The 15,983-nt window shown below is 41.9% G+C and overlaps 1 protein-coding gene across 4 annotated transcripts in view; it reads right to left on the bottom strand.

Annotated features, from left to right (window-relative positions):
* The window catches only part of spock1 (SPARC (osteonectin), cwcv and kazal like domains proteoglycan 1), an 80,509-nt gene that overhangs the window by 28,639 nt on the left and 35,887 nt on the right, over positions 1-15,983 (bottom strand). For 3 of the 4 annotated variants that reach the window (XM_044040337.1, XM_044040336.1, XM_044040338.1), the window contains exons 3-5: positions 13,095-13,103; positions 11,518-11,563; positions 4,011-4,091 (exon numbers count right to left, since the gene is read on the bottom strand). In XM_044040337.1, coding sequence (XP_043896272.1) covers positions 4,011-4,091; positions 11,518-11,563; positions 13,095-13,103 — 136 coding nt within the window. The remainder of the gene's footprint in view (positions 1-4,010; positions 4,092-11,517; positions 11,564-13,094; positions 13,104-15,983) is intronic. The other variant, XM_044040339.1, reaches the window with a different exon arrangement.

Raw genomic sequence — 15,983 nt, 5'->3', positions numbered from 1 at the left:
TTTTTTTTTCCCCCTTTCGCAGTCTGAAAAATGTTATGCATGACCTGCTCTGCTCTCCGGATCATCAAGGCAAACTGAGAGATGAGGAATGAAATAAAATATGCATGAAATTTGTAACGGACACACTCAGGGAAATACAAACAATGGCTGACATAAACTTGGTTCCCTTGCTCGGGGCTTGATGTTTATGTTTTTTTTTTGGTTTTTTTTCTCCCCCTTTTGCCAATTGCCAGTGTTGAAGCTTGAAGCTTGGTACACAACCGAGAGTATGTTGTGTGTCTTTCCAACCTCAGTGTCTGGACTTAGTCCCAGAGACACGCTGCCACAGTGGCTAACAGAAAACAGACCTAGAGGTCACGTCAGTGGGCATCATAAAACGTTTGGTGTTTCTCATAATTCACATTACAGTCAGAGTTTGGAAACATTTGTTGTTGCAGGAAGGTAAGGTTTTAAACTAATTCACTCAACCGGGCTCTTTTCTTTAGCTTAAACAAGATCACCCACACTCTTAACTGCACGTGAGTTCATTCAGTTTGACCTTTTAGTCAAAGTCAGGACAGCAAAAGACCTAGCTCCTAACTCACATCCTGATTCTTTGTTGACATACTGCACTCGATTCCACTAGTTAAGCATATACTTAGTCAGACTAGAGTTGGACTAGAGTTGGACTCCCCCGTCTTTGACCCGAAAGTAGAGGGAGACGACGTATCTGCTGCAGTACCGTCGCCGGAAACCACACAAACACCAGCCACCACAAGAGCCACACTCAATCTAACTTGCATCACGTTTAACATGTTACAGCAGGTACCAAACATACAGAACCACGGCGCGATCCGTCCCAAAGTCCGTCTCGCCATTCACTGTAACGCAACCGACTCGACACACACGAGCGAGATACACGTACACTCGGACTTGGCAAGTTGTCCGATTGTCCGTCTTAGTCGGACTACGGCCTGAGCTCGATGAAGCTGTGCATGTACACGTGTTTACATGGATGACAGGCCTGTTGCCTCACCCTCAGAGACAGGGATTATTAAAAAAAATGTGCATTGTAAAAGAGCAAAGGATTCATTTATCTGACGCTGAAGGGTGTGTGTGTGTGTGTGTGTATGATCGAGTCTCCTGTCTCCTTTTCTCTGTTCTTAATTAGCACTTGTTTTCATCATTTTATCTGTGTTACTCAATCATTAGAAAAAAACATCAACAACAGTACCTGATATTATATATCAAAGGTTTGGTAATTTCATTATACTTTTATCTGAAATCTGTAGTAAAGTCCTAATTAGACGCAATATTAGACTGCTCAATTATTATATTATAATATTCTTCAGACTTACCCGGAAAACAATGCAGCGCGCACTGAACTGAACACATTATGCCCCTGGTCATATCAAGGGGATGAACGGAGAGCAAGATGATACAGTGTGTAATACAAAAGCACACATTTTGCTCCGTTTATAGGGAACATTGCGTATGTTTTGTTCGTCCTGAGAGATGCAAGGCAACATCTCCATTTGAACTCACTCACAACACACGAGGAGAAATGGAGGAAACGACAACGGCGGCTTATCCGCATTCTCACACTCATCTTTAATTTGCTCCCATGCAGCTTATCTCACGCTGAATTCAATCAGAACATGTTAAATTGTACGCTTTTAATTACTTGAAGAACAGAACCCAATGTGTCGGTGCTGGTGGCATCAGTCACGTTTCAATTTTCTTTCACCAACTGGTTCCCCGTTCAGATCTCCCTAATTATTCAATGAAGCAGCGGTCTGGAGCTTTGTTGTGGCAAATCAAATCGTTGGCAAGCTCTCATGACTCAGCAATCCTCAAAGTTTTACGAGTGCACCATGTCTCCGGGGTCACAAATCAGGATTGAATTATCTATTCACACCCTGTTTTACGTGGTTGTTTTATGAATGAGATACCTTCATTCATCAAACTTTATCAAAGTTTACAGCAGGGGTCTCAAAGTGGCGGCCCGGGGGGCCACATGTGGCCCGCCAATTGAATTCATGTGGCCCTCCAAACAATATCAAGAGTCATTTTGTTTTTATTTTTAAATGAATAGATTCATTTTGCGTCATAATTTTTATTTTTTTTTTATTGTTGCATATTAAAGGTGACATAGAATGCTTGTATCACACATATATGTTAGTTATGGAGGTCTACTTACATATATTAACTTGTTTACATGATTAAAAACCTCGTAATCGCTGCAAAGCCGATCAAAATATCTCCTCACTGACGCTCTCGTCAGCCACGCTGTTTCAGACCAAAACCACACCCCTAGAATGTGGACTGTGTTGTGATTGGCCAGCCAACGAGAGCTTTCCCACTGTCCTGTGATTGGCCAGGTACCTGGAAGTGACGTAATAGATAGGCCAGCTCTCAGATACACAGCTCCCCCTCTGGCACGGTGGATGCTCTGCATCTCAGCAGCTACAGCGAGAGTAGTTCTTCTTCTTCTGCGGTTGAATGTACGCAACCGGATGTGCCCGGACTAGTGCCCGCACCAGGAGGCGCTACGGTGGTGAGGATTTCTGATGACAACATCAAATTAAGGAAGTGCCGATCCACTTCACAGAGCCCAGGAAAACAATACAACACTATTTTCTCAGCAGTGGCTGAACTGTTTGTTCTGAAACTTTAGTGTTTCATAAACGAGGTAATGACGCACACAAACGCAGCGTTAATTGGAGCTTCCAGTCTATGTCGCCTTTAAAACAACCAATTATATTTTGAAATGATCCAATCCAATCCAACTTTATTTGTAAAGCACTTTAAAACAAACACAGTGGACCAAAGTGCTGTACAGAATAATGGATAAAAGACAGAAAAGCTCACACGAGGCAATAGAGTACATATAAAAAAAGGGACTGAATACGGCATATTGATGATATGAGCTCATAATGTCCACCGTTCCTAAAAAAGGCTTCTTTTTTTACTTGACTGGCCCCTGACTGACCAGACGAGACCATCAGTGGCTCACAGGTCATTTGAGTTTGAGACCCCTGGTTTACAGTGAGTGATACCCACCAAAATGCATGGTGGGTAACGGTGAACAACTTTCCCACCACAGTTCACATTTGCAAGGCCTCTTCTCTAATCAATGTTTGACACATAAATCAAAAGAGTCTCCTTTACTGGTGCAACGCTTCATTTCACTGCACATGTTTTTCTGCTAAGTGGGGATACGTATGTCGACTGTATTTGTACGCTAGGTGATATAAAACATGCGGCAATCAAGGATTTCAGTCCGCTGCAACCACATCAGCTTGTTCCGCTCTGCTAAGCTTCAACATACAAAACAGAAGACCTGACAAATACGCCACTGAAATCTTTCTCCGGTACGTTACGACCCACTTACTAAGTCTGAAATTACAACATTATCCGGCATCAAACTGCCACCAACCTTGTAAAATAGCACTATGTTTATGAAAGGGCTGGCTTTGATCATCCCGCGCGTGAAATAGCTGCACTCTGTTCTGGTTCAGATGACGAACCGTGAGCTCGGTTATCTCCCTCCTCCATATACTCTGACATCTCTGCCCACAACCTGAGACAGGGTGGAGAACTAATTGTGCTAAATGCTGCTGTATACTCGCTCTTCACAGGGGAACTGAAATAGGCAGAGCAGAACAATTTAACCTCAGCGCAAAGTTATGCAAATAGTCGGCTGAGAACACTGACTGGCTAGCACGTCACTTCATTTTCATTGGGGTTTCATAGTCTTACTGTACAGAGCTCAAGTATAAGTACATGGATGGTTACATTCTCTTTTAGGTGTAAAAGAGAATCTAACATGTACTAATCTTGCAGATGCAGAATGATGATTTTACAAGATTTTGGCAGTTTGAATGGAATGATGTGTTTAAAAGTTTTTATACTACAACACTACAACAATACTGTATATTTATCAGTCACTGTATGGATGTCAATCATGCTATCAATAATGGAACAAACCCTTTTCCCACCTTAATAAAAACATTGTTGCCTGAACTTACCATCCTGTATGGTTTTCTTGGCCAAGGCAGAATGGCTTTTAGCTCCCGACTCGACGGATCTACCAGGTAGAGTCTCTCGCACTGCAGAAAAACAAACAAACAAACAAGCACACACAATCACAATCACAACCACAAAGTTTCACACACTGGGCTTGTTTTTGTTGGAAAATCAATATGCTATTGTGTATTGTATGTGTGTTCACTCTGAGATCAGGAGCTAAGAGCCAGAAGAAAACTGGCTCAATTCAAAGTACAAAATATACTTACCAGCGTTAATGAATGCATCACATAGCCATGTACAGAAAGTAACACAAACACCGCAACTCCACGAACACAGCAGCTGTCCAGGAGCGCGCTGTTTTATGTTACTGATGTTGTGAGGTCTTAAACAGAACACGTTAATAATTCATCTTCAGAGATGCTGGTTTGCTTCTATTAAAGGTTGTATGTGAGAACTGTTTTGGCGCTTTTCCATAACACAGTTTTAGCACTACTCGGCTCAACTCGACTCTAGCATCATAACATTAACACAAAAGCAGGTACAGACAACCCTAAGGAAGCAAAGCAGTGCACGCATCCTTCTACCTACTAAAAACAACCCCGTACTCTGTCCTACACTGGCATCCCACATGAAGGCAGACAAGTGGCGGCAGAGCCAGAGAGAGAGAGCAGAACAGCCAAGCACCGTGATGCGATGAGTTTGTCATGTCTGTCTGTAGGCTGTGACATCAACACCCCATATGATTGACTCCAGTTCTCATCTATCTCCCGTGTTGACTGGCAAATGAGTGAGGACTGAACACGGACCGTGTATGCCGGCCAAAAAACACACACACAAAAAACAAACAAAAACAAGACAGAGAGATATTTTTTGTCAACACACCCTGCACTCATTATTCCTGCACTTTCCTGTCTCTCCTCGTGGCCAGATCCCTCTTCTACTCATTATGGGATGTCTGTCTTTCCTCTGACTTATCCTCACTACAGGCAATCTCTCTCAAGTGCTCTCTCCAGGCCCCCGTTGTCTGTATATCTTTGTATCTCGCTCCGTCTCCCTTCCCCAGAGACTCTGTGATGCCACTGCCACTTTACACATGCTGGCATTTAGCCTGCGGGCCGCCGCTGTGATCGCGACCAGCAGCCTGTTCATGTCCTCTGTAGTTTGCTCGTCTGTAATTTATGATGATCATTGGAGGCGCTATCGGTTCCTGGGCACAAAAGGGTCAGAATGAAAACACACATCAACACACACACACGTACACACTCCGTGTGATTTACAGTTGTGTGCATCTCCCCTTGAAAACAGCCCGTTCAGCAGTGCTTGCACACTGCAGTCCATTGATTCACAACTTTATTTTTGCTTTGAGTTTGTTGTTAGTTTTGGCTCTGCCTTTGTTAACTGGAAGCGCGAGGCAGAAACAATTTACTCATCTGACTGTGGCTGTGTCGGCCTTTTTTTTTTCTTAAATCACCGTCCCTCTGCTTATCTTCTTCCTTTTCTTCCTCTTTTACATGCCAGGCAGAAATGTTACTGCCTTGTTTGCGCTTAGCGTGTGCATTACATGAACACCACCCATGGTGTGACTGTGAACGCCTCCTTCCGCTGTATCAGCGTGTATCAGCGGGCTCCAGGTATCATTGATTACCACCTCTGTGTGTGTGTGTGTGTTTGTGTGAGAGACTGGTTCATTTACTGCATGCGAGTGAATTCACTGTAGCATATACGAGTGCTTTTCAGCTGATAGTCCCGTTTATGTGTTAAGACGCCACACCGCGAGCACTCACCCCGCTGAAAGAGCGAGATAAGAGCCGGAGCCGAGGGTCGCGGATAGCGAGTCACTTTTTAAGATGTGGCCAACAAGCCATTAAAATCAGAGCAGTAAACAATGTTTAAAGAACGCCTGGAGAGCGAGCGACGAACCCGTAGCACATTAAAGTGAAATGAGATATTTGTTCTTGCTCCGACTCACACTCCATTTAATACACAGACCTGAGGTGCTCACTGTTGTTTGCCGCCACATCGGTCTCATTTCTTATCAGTTTCTCTCTTTCTAATTCTTTTAGCTCCTGCGGGCGCACATCAGAGGGGGCTTTATGAGAATGCATTGAGAAGCAGTGACAGTGTTCGGGGAGATTAAAGATGGACAGATGAGAAATGGGATCAGCCAGACGTCATATCTGCAGAGCGACAGAGGCTTAGTGGTTTGGAGAAATGATGCTGATGAAATATATCACAACGAGGAGCATTCTGCTGGGAAAACACAATGTCATGTCTAATCAGGCTGATTGGCAATTTGGTAGTCCCAGATTTTTGAGGCTTTGTTTATGGCCGCCGCCGCCAAAAACCAGAGAGCATCACAAATGACTTCTATTTTTTGCTGCCAAAACCGTTCCCATAGTAACCACTTATTCACTGTGTAATCTAATTAAGCAAACACACACGAGCGAGAGTGAACACCTGAACGTTACGAAACTACCTTGCATTGTGTTTCCTCTGTGTCGGTTTGTATTTTGTTCTCCGTTTTTTTGTTGTTTTGTTTTTTTTTTTGCCTCAGTGCCAGTTTGACTCTGTTGTGCTCCTCTGGACTTGCTGTGATAATGGCGCACACACTGCCATTTGTAACAAAAAAAAACCCCTTCCCTTTGACTCACATCTCAAGATAATGAATTGAAATCACAGCCTTACAAATCTGTGGGGCATGCACACACACACACACACACACACACAGGACCCCAGAATGAAACAGCCCAAATGCTGAGTCCAACATTGGTCTTGCTGACAGTACAACTGTTATCAGCTGCCAAAGAATCTTCCCCTCTGTCTCTCTGCTCGGGCTTGAAGGCCTTTTCAGGGCAACTCTCCAATCATTACAGACGGGGCCGAGCAGAGAATAATGGAGATGCAGAAACCCCAGTAATAAATAAAACTTTAGTTTGACTTTGGAACAAGGCTGAGCTGACCTCGAGGGGACATGATGGATTTTAGCTTCAGCTACTGCAGAAAAACAGACAGGAGCATCGTTGAGCAGCCAAATGTCGATGCTGCATTCTGTGTTTAAGAAGCTAAAGAAAGTTAATAAGTTAACATAAGCATGCCATTGGTAACAACTTCTATATTGGTACCAATCGAATTAAACACGTCAGTTATTTTCTATAGTATCAGATGAATTGATTGTTTTGTTTATCATTTTATTAACTATTAACCATGTGCATAATCCTGCTGTGTGTATTGAATGAACACAATTCCACCTGGTTATAATAGAAAGAAAAACTATGAAACGATGAGATATCAGAATTCACAAAAATAATAATGTTTTTTTTTTTACGTTGAAGGTTTTCCACAAGCCGTTTTCTGAGATGTCAGAAAGAAATTATCTATTCCCATTTCTCCCTCCATCATAATTTGGCTTAATCTGAAGACCTCCTCTTTTTAAAGGAGCATTCAACCACATATCATCCTCAATCACCAGCTGATTGAGTGTCCTCATTCCTAATCGTCATTTGAGCAATTAAATCCAGTACTGGCCAATCTTTATGACAACAAAGCAACCTGTGTCAGATAAAGCATGTAAGACATTTAGTCACATGACAGAACCAATACCAGGAAATCAACCAGCAAATGGTTCCAAAATTATAGTTTGTTTTAGGAAAAAAAACAAACCAAACCCCAACATCTTTGGATTGTGGAGAACAACAAAACCAGAAGCCGACCTTAAAGCTACGGGAATAATAGTGAGACCATATGTTGGGATTATTTTGGTCACATTGCTTTTGTTGTGTTAATGGCATCAGCTCCAGGAGCCGCTCTTACCTTTTGTCTTGTCCATAATGATGTAACCTGTCAGTCAGTGTGATCCTGGGTCAGCTTTGATCACACTATAGAAGCATAAAGCTCTGCTCATCCGAGTACAGCAGATGTCTCTATAATCTACTCACAGGTTGAGAAAGGTTGTCAGGGACACCGGCCAATACTACACACACACACACACACACACACACACACACACACACACACACACACCTACCCTCTTACTAAGCAACAGAATCCAGCTTTAAGGATAACATGTGGCAGGTTGAGCATTTCCTCATGCATGGTTGCGACAAGAGGGGATGTGATGCATTTAAGGGATTTCTAGCAGTCAAGAGAATGATCACATGTCGTCTGTCCATCAGTGTGACCACATTATCATCTCACAAACAACTAAGCTAAAAGTTTTGTTTGCATTCGTAATCTCAGTAGGAATTAACCGGTTCATTCACAGGAACCAGGAACTACATCTAAAACGATCCACGTTACAGCGAACACTGTGAAAATGTGGGAAAAGATCCTTCCTGACATTTGGGAACAAGGTCCGATCAGACTTTATGACCAGTGCAGAACAGCATGTTGGTGAGTCTCACAGCTAAATGTTTGCTGCAAGGAAAAACAACGAAAGAAAAGACAAATGCACAACGGCCGACCAATCATTCATTATTAATTAAATATCACTGAAAAGTGATTGTTCTCACAAGCTTTTGTGTGTGTATGTCTGTGTGTGTGTGTGTGTGTGTGTTTCTGCGCTGATTCACAGTCAGCAATTGTTCATAATTATGTAAATTCCATCTGATGAACCCAATACATCAGAAACAATAGAAAACTCTGCAGGGACAATGAGCGGAAAAGAACGTAGTCATCTAAAGGTGAGGGGAGGGTGAGCGATAAACGCCCTGAACGTAAAGAACAAAGAAGAAGAACTTGTGAGAGAATGATCTCCAAATGAAGATTAAAAGAATACACAGAGGGACAGTTGAAATCGGTATCGGTCCGATTTTGGTCGAAATCACTGGATCGGGTATCGGACAGATAAAAATGTAGAATCCGATACCGTCCAAAAATCCTTTACGTCGCATGCTTCACTATGCACAGACTGGAAAACTATAAATACATTTTAGCTGAGTCATGTTTGGACTGTTCATTTCTTGACTTGAACAATATTTGTTACACCGTTGGAGAAAGATATCTTTGAAATGACTCGGCACAAATGTGTTGTTAACAGCTTCAAAAGTTCATAAATGGTCTAAAATGACTGTATCGGAATAATATCGGTATCATAGATACTCGTGGTATCGGGACATCCCGACTCATTAGCGTATGGTGCTGTTGCAGCCTCTTCCACATACACACACACACACACACACCCACAGGTTACGGCACTCATATCGGCAGCTGTAATTCTGTCTCTTCCTCCCCCTCCTCCTCCTCCTCCCCCTCTCCACGAGTAGAGGAGTGTTATACCACTGATTCCGCTGAGAATCGGGATAACGAGCGAAGTGTCTCGGGACATTAGTGCCGATGCACAGTGTCACATGGTGTGCGGGTATGACACATAATTGTTGTTTTACATTTAAGGCGACGCTCAGTGATTCTCAGTTTAGTCGTGGAGAGGAGGAAGAGACAGACGCACTAGACGGAGCATTACTACATGATCGCTACAAAGATGACCACTATGATATATTATTCATTGTTTCCAACGTGCACTTCTTTTCATTATTGCTTAATATGTAGATTATTTACTATTTTAGAATGCTAAATGTTGAATGGAGTTTGGACTTTTTTTAAATATTCAGTCCTGGTCTCTACAACTAAAAACAGTTTCCACAGCGCACAGATGTAGTACAGCTGTGCACAATCATTTTGGCATCTAAAAATGGCATGTTCATGTGCTTTTGGCCACACATGACTCATTTTATGTTGTTTAGTCCCCGGTTGATAGAATAAAGCTCTGTTTACTTTGTTCATTAGTCGTCTTGGAGAGGAAGAGAGCAGCACCAAAATGTGATGCGCTAAGATGATACTGTTTTTTTTTTTTGTTTTGTTTTATTAAGCTCAGTATCCACAAGGAGCTGGCCCAGATAAACGTGCTCAGCAAGGCTGTCCCTGCAGACTTACACTTACTGTGCTACATATGCAAAACCAAAGCCAGAACAGAGCAGAACAAACCCAACGCTAGAAAGACTTGCTGTTCAGAGAGCTGCAGACCAATCAAACCCCCAGATGGTGTGTGTGTGTGTGTGTGAGTGTGAGGTGAGTGCTCCAGGTATTACTCATGTTGTGGGGACCTAAATCTGTTTACATAGTCACTTTATGGAGACTTGTTTTCCTTATGGGGACAAAAAGGAGTTGAATGGTTAGGATGAGGTCAGGGTTAGGTTAAGTTAGGGTTAGGCCAGTCATAGTTATGGTTAAGGTGAGAGGGTTAATGAATGCAAGTCAATATGATGTCCCCTGAGGTCATGGAAACCAGAATCTGTGTGTGGCATCTCAAAGATGGCAGACATTTCCCAGTATGCCTCCAGAGACAAAAGAGATTTTATGTATAATTTTATCACAAACTAAGGCTTGGGAACAAATGCTGACTATTGACTATAACCGAGTCCACGAGCTCAGCATAATAGTGGCTCATTTATCTCCTCGGTCACAGCTGGACTGCAGGAAATTGCAGATATGTTTAAAAACACAGTGTGAACGCCACGAGGGCAATAAAGTGACAGGAGTGGCAACTGCGGTATGGTCTCTTTTTTTTAGACATATCTGTGGTATCAAAAAGGCATTTGTGCCTAAAAATGGAAAGTGACCAGACACATCTTCCTACCTTGATGATGCAGAGTACAGTACACCCAAAGGAAGTTTGTGGTTTATGATGGATTTACAGTAGGGAGGGAAATCAGTATCGGTCTAATAAGTATTGGTATCGGTCCGATTTTGGTCAAAATCACTAGATCGGATATCGGATAAATAAAAATGTATAATCATATTTGGGCTGTTTATTTTCATCTTTTGGGGCGAACAATATTTGTTACACCGTTGGAGAATTATCTTTGAAATGACTCAGCAGAAACGTGTTGTTAACAGCTTCAAAGTTCATAAATGGTCTAAAATGACTGTATGGGAATAATATCGGTATCGGTTTTGATATCGGTATCGGACACAAAAAAGTGGTATCGGGTCATCCCTATAGAGCAGCACTCTTAACCCGTGTCTTTGAATGGAGCAAAAATTTAACGCTGGCAATTTAAGTGTGGGTAATACTCATCCCAAGGTGAAGAATCAGTTCAATTCTGTCAAAGTTGTTTTCGTGACAGTTTCCGGAAGTGTGACGACGAGACTGAGAGTGTGAGTTTGAGTGTTTGTAATTGAGTTTAGTCAAGAGACACTGGAGCATTGCACACTGTTGAGTGTGGTTGATAATGTACATTTGGCATTGTTACCATGATGAGTCCACACACACGTGTTCTAGTATATAATTGTATATTTTTTCAGTTATACTCACTAAGATAACTGAAACTTATCAATATCAATAAATCAAGTAAATAAAAGAGCAATCGCCGCCAAAATAGTTTGTGTGCGATTTGAAAGTAAATCCTTTCCTTTGTTTTTTCCTTAGTGCATGTTTCGTATGTTCATACCTCTTTTTAGGCTCACGCACGCACACACATATTCGAGTAACACAAAAACAACAGGACTCACCTTGGTCTGCAGACTTGGCAGGAGCCCAGCTTTTGAAGTAGTCATCCTGAATAGAAGAACAAAAACAGTGAGTTACTAAAAAGCATGAAAACAAAGGAACTGGGAGGAAAACGTTCAAAAGTGAGGACAAAACTCTACACACAAACCTGAAGGTGATAAACTGTGTGGAGTAACAGAAAGTGGAGATCTGAAGAAAGTTACAGGCGCCGCGGAGGAGGAGCTCAACTACGACATGTAATCTCAACTGGGTCAACATGGCCGTTAATGCGCGGAATCCATTCAGAAAGCAGTGGATTCACTGTTTGGTTTTTAGGGAGAGGAATTATGTTCCGTGCGCTTTCATCTAAGCTGTAAAGACATGACTGTAATTATATTTTGAAGAGGAGCAAATTAAAGTTCTCTTGCTAAGATACACGGAAATACGCCATTGTGTAGGAAGGCTCATCGACTGTAAATATTAAAAGAAAAGAAAATGAGTTTTTCCTCAGTTAAGAAAAGGATTTTTGAAGTAAAATTCATTTTTGATTCAGCTGCTCCATTCACATGTGTTTCTCTGTCACTGTGTAAAGCAATTAAAAACCCCATTTTAGCATAATTGACCAGAGGCCACGCTGCACGAGTATATTTGAATATGCAGCGTGTTGCATTAGGCAAAAATAGTACATACATCACACCCTTGGACTGATATATAAATGGAGGCAGGTGCGGAACAGGTGATGTTTTCATTTTGCAGTGCAAGTTCAGCAGCAACGAGTGAGAAAAAGACCTTAAATATTAACTTAAAAAAATGCAATATTGATCGCAACCTCCCATACCACATTGCAGACCCACACATCCAGTCTTTGTTCTTTGTAGCAATGAAAGTGCAAAATAGCAAGTAACTATAGCAAACTATATTCTACTTTTAGTGTCCCCTCAAGCACGAGGGCAATAAAGAGACGCTCACACGCAGAGACTACGAGCTACCATGCTAATATCTGTGTGGCTGGTAAGTCAGTTATAGAAGCAGTGTTATACGTATTCGATAGTCAAATACAGTAATGGTTAAGTGTCTATAAGCTTTTGAGCACATTGCAAAAGCAAAAACATCTTTCAGCAGAACAATACGGTGTTTAGTTATTAATCAATTACTAAATTCATGGACAACTATTTTGATAATCGATGAATCGGTTTGGAGCTTTTTTTCGTGATTAAAACAAGATTTCCGATTGTTTAGGCTTCTTAAATGTCAATAGTTTATTCATTTATTTGCTCTGGATAGCAAAGAAATCATTAAAAGTCAATCATTTTGGTTTGTGGACAAAACAAGACATTTGAGAACATCATCATTTCCAGGTTTGACGAACACCCTTTTTAAGGTTTTCGGATATTTTATGGACCAAGTGATTAGTGGCAGCTCTATACTGAACAATCCCTTGTGCGTTTGAGCCACAAGCATCTCTCCATCTCTGCAACAATACTATAAAGCCAAAATAGCAAAAATAGATCATGGATCAATAGAATGCTTCATACTATTATTATTATCATTATTATTATTATTGTAGTTGTCAAGTTACAAACACAGTGGCTTTACTCACCTCCACTTCCTTTGAATGTTTGCAGGCAAAGAAAAGAAAAGGAGAGGAAAGAGAGAAAAGGAGAGCGAAAGAAAGAAAGAAAGAAAGAAAGAAAGAAAGAAAGAAAGGTCAGTGATAATGGCACGGTGTGCTGTGTCTATCAGATCTATTACAGCCACATGTTACTCATTCAGAATACTGAGCTCAACTCCTGTCATTCATTTAAAAGGAATCGGAGTCTGAAGGCGGTAGCAAACCAAAGCACTCACACACACACACACACACACACACACACCTGCACTTACACACTAACAGTAAGTATACGCTTTATCTGATGTGGCGCGTCATTAAAACACATGAGGCCAAACTATACAGGTTTGAGTAGAAGCACAGCACAAAGGCAGGTGAGAGAGAGCGAGAGGAGAAGAGAGGAGAGGAGAGGAGAGGAGAGGAGAGAATGAAAGGTGGCGAGGGAAGGAAGCTGTGCAAATGTATGACTATTCTTTTTATTGTGCCGAAGTGTGATGGAGAGCAGAAGAGAGAGGGTGCAGGTCAAGTATGCAGAGGAAAGGTGGAGGAGAGTAAGTTACTGTGTGTGAAATATCACATTACGACAAAGCTTATTGAGCACCTGAGCAGCCTGTGCGGAAAGAACATACGTAGCATTTGTTGTCGTGTTGATTTCTCCACAATCTGAGACTTATCTCTGTTTCCTTTTGACCTGCAGCTACAAACATGTGGTGTGTGAGGAGGTGCAGTTACGGCGTCTTCACCGCAGCCTTTTTTTCTTCTTTTCTTTTTCCTGTCTTGTTACTGGTGTGGCTTAAGGTTCACAGCAGTAAGCACTAGTCTTCTTAATATTCAGCCTATGTCTCGGGGATGACCTTTCCTCGCCCAAGACCCCCATTAATATTTTAGTGTGCTCATCTCAAAAGCATTAACTGGCTGTTTAGCTCACTGCGACACTGCCCCCAATGTCATTCAAACCCTTCAAAGTGATTACAAGGAGATAAAAGTGTGTCTGTATTATCATATCATCTCACAGAGCGCGAAAGCTTTTCACTTGTGTCTGTTCAAATATTCAACAGCAGCTTGTTGATGAATGGAAACAGTTTAATTAGGTCTTCTTCTTCTTCTCTTTTTTTTTTAATTAAAAATATGCAACCCAACAGCAGAGTGCTTTATTACAAAACATGATGCGGTTCATTTCGAAGCATGTCTCCGCTTTAATTACAGCTAATTAACTGCACGTCTGTATACCTTCATGTGGCAGCGTGTGCTCACTTATCATGTTTAACTATAGACGGCGAGAGCGAGGCCATGGGAGAAAGACGAGACAATTAGGGAAATCAGTGTGAAGGACGACTCATCATTGTAGCATCTGTGCTAAAAACTGACAAACGCCAGCGTAAATGCAAATTAGTTTACAAGCAAATATCGGATTGATATCCAGTCGCATGACGGCACATATGAACATAATATAGACTCTGAAACGTGTCGCGTTAGCTGGAGAACCTGATTAGACACAAAGATACCATGACATGTAAACACCTTATCTGCTTCCCTATGTTGAGTGATGTGGTAAATGATGTCGTAATGATGCTCCAAAGTCCGAGATGACAGTCTGATTGAGCGAATTAGGGATGATGCGATGACCCACGTGAAATAGTTTCTTTGATGCCGCTTTAATATCGTGTTTATTATGATTTAAATGAGCATTTATTCCGTCATGATGGAGCGCTCGCCCGGCAAATAACTATGAGTCTCTGGGCTCATGATAATATAAATATAAGATATAATGTGAGGTTTACAGATTTGAAAATAGGATGAAAACAAGCAGGGGTGGGTATCATGAGATCAGGTATGGGAATTGGTTCCATTTGATCAGGATTTGCGTGTCTTATTAGTCTTAACTGGAGCAAAACGACACGGTGTTTGACCAGTTTGCTGCAAGTGGTATCGTAAAGACGTTGATCACATTCACACGGAGATTCATAATGTGACAGCCCATCCCACATAATGTCACAGCGGTTTAAGACACAACAGCAAGAAGTCACCACTAAGAAGAAATTACAAATGAACGGTAAAGGCTATACAAACAAATTGTTTTCCGATAGCCTCAAAAAGTCACCTCATTCCTGAGACGACCTTTTCACGGTCGCTGAGTTTTCTTCCACCAGGTCAGTTTAGAGTTGAAAGTTATCACTTCAAGATTCGTGTGATAGGATAGCAGATCCCGGCGGAACGGAAATGATTCAGAAGGAAACCAGAGAGGGAATGACTTCAGCTTGATTGGCTTCTCTCAGCAAAAGCAACCAATCTGTGTGTGTGTGTGTGTGTGTGTGTGTACAAAGCCATGCCTGGAGTGCTGAAGACGTCACATTCAGGGGATGAGGATGCAAATCTGGTCTCTTGGTAGAAACTAAACAGCATTAAAAATTTACTGTGTACTTTATGCATTTTATTCATGGGCCTGGAACCATGCCGAATTCCTTCCCACCCTCTGTTCCTCCTATAGTCACTAGTTCATTCCCCTCTCTCCTTTCCTCATCGGCAGATATCTGCGCTCCTCCTTTAGGCTGCATCCCGCGAATACACAAGCGCCAGCCCGGGATGTGATCGGCACCATGCGACGCGGATACACGAGCGCCTATGAGCTCATAGCAAGACAGAGAACAGAGTGGATTTCAGAGATACACTGCATGCGATTAGACTTGTAGGCTTATGCAAGAACTGCCAAGTAGGACGAGTGGACGCACACGTGCAGAAATAACACGGATGAGTGGAAACTTTGTTCGTATTTAGTGAAGAACTAACATGGTTTAACCCAATCCAACACAACACACATATAAAAGTGTTGCTTTTGACACAAGTGTCACATTGAATGGCCTTTACAAGCGCAAATAAAGC

This window comes from Solea senegalensis, linkage group LG12, assembly GCF_019176455.1.
Source record: "Solea senegalensis isolate Sse05_10M linkage group LG12, IFAPA_SoseM_1, whole genome shotgun sequence".
NCBI classification, from domain to species: domain Eukaryota; kingdom Metazoa; phylum Chordata; class Actinopteri; order Pleuronectiformes; family Soleidae; genus Solea; species Solea senegalensis.
Note: the sequence above shows the minus strand (reverse complement) of the source record. Positions and strands in the feature narration are given on the sequence as shown.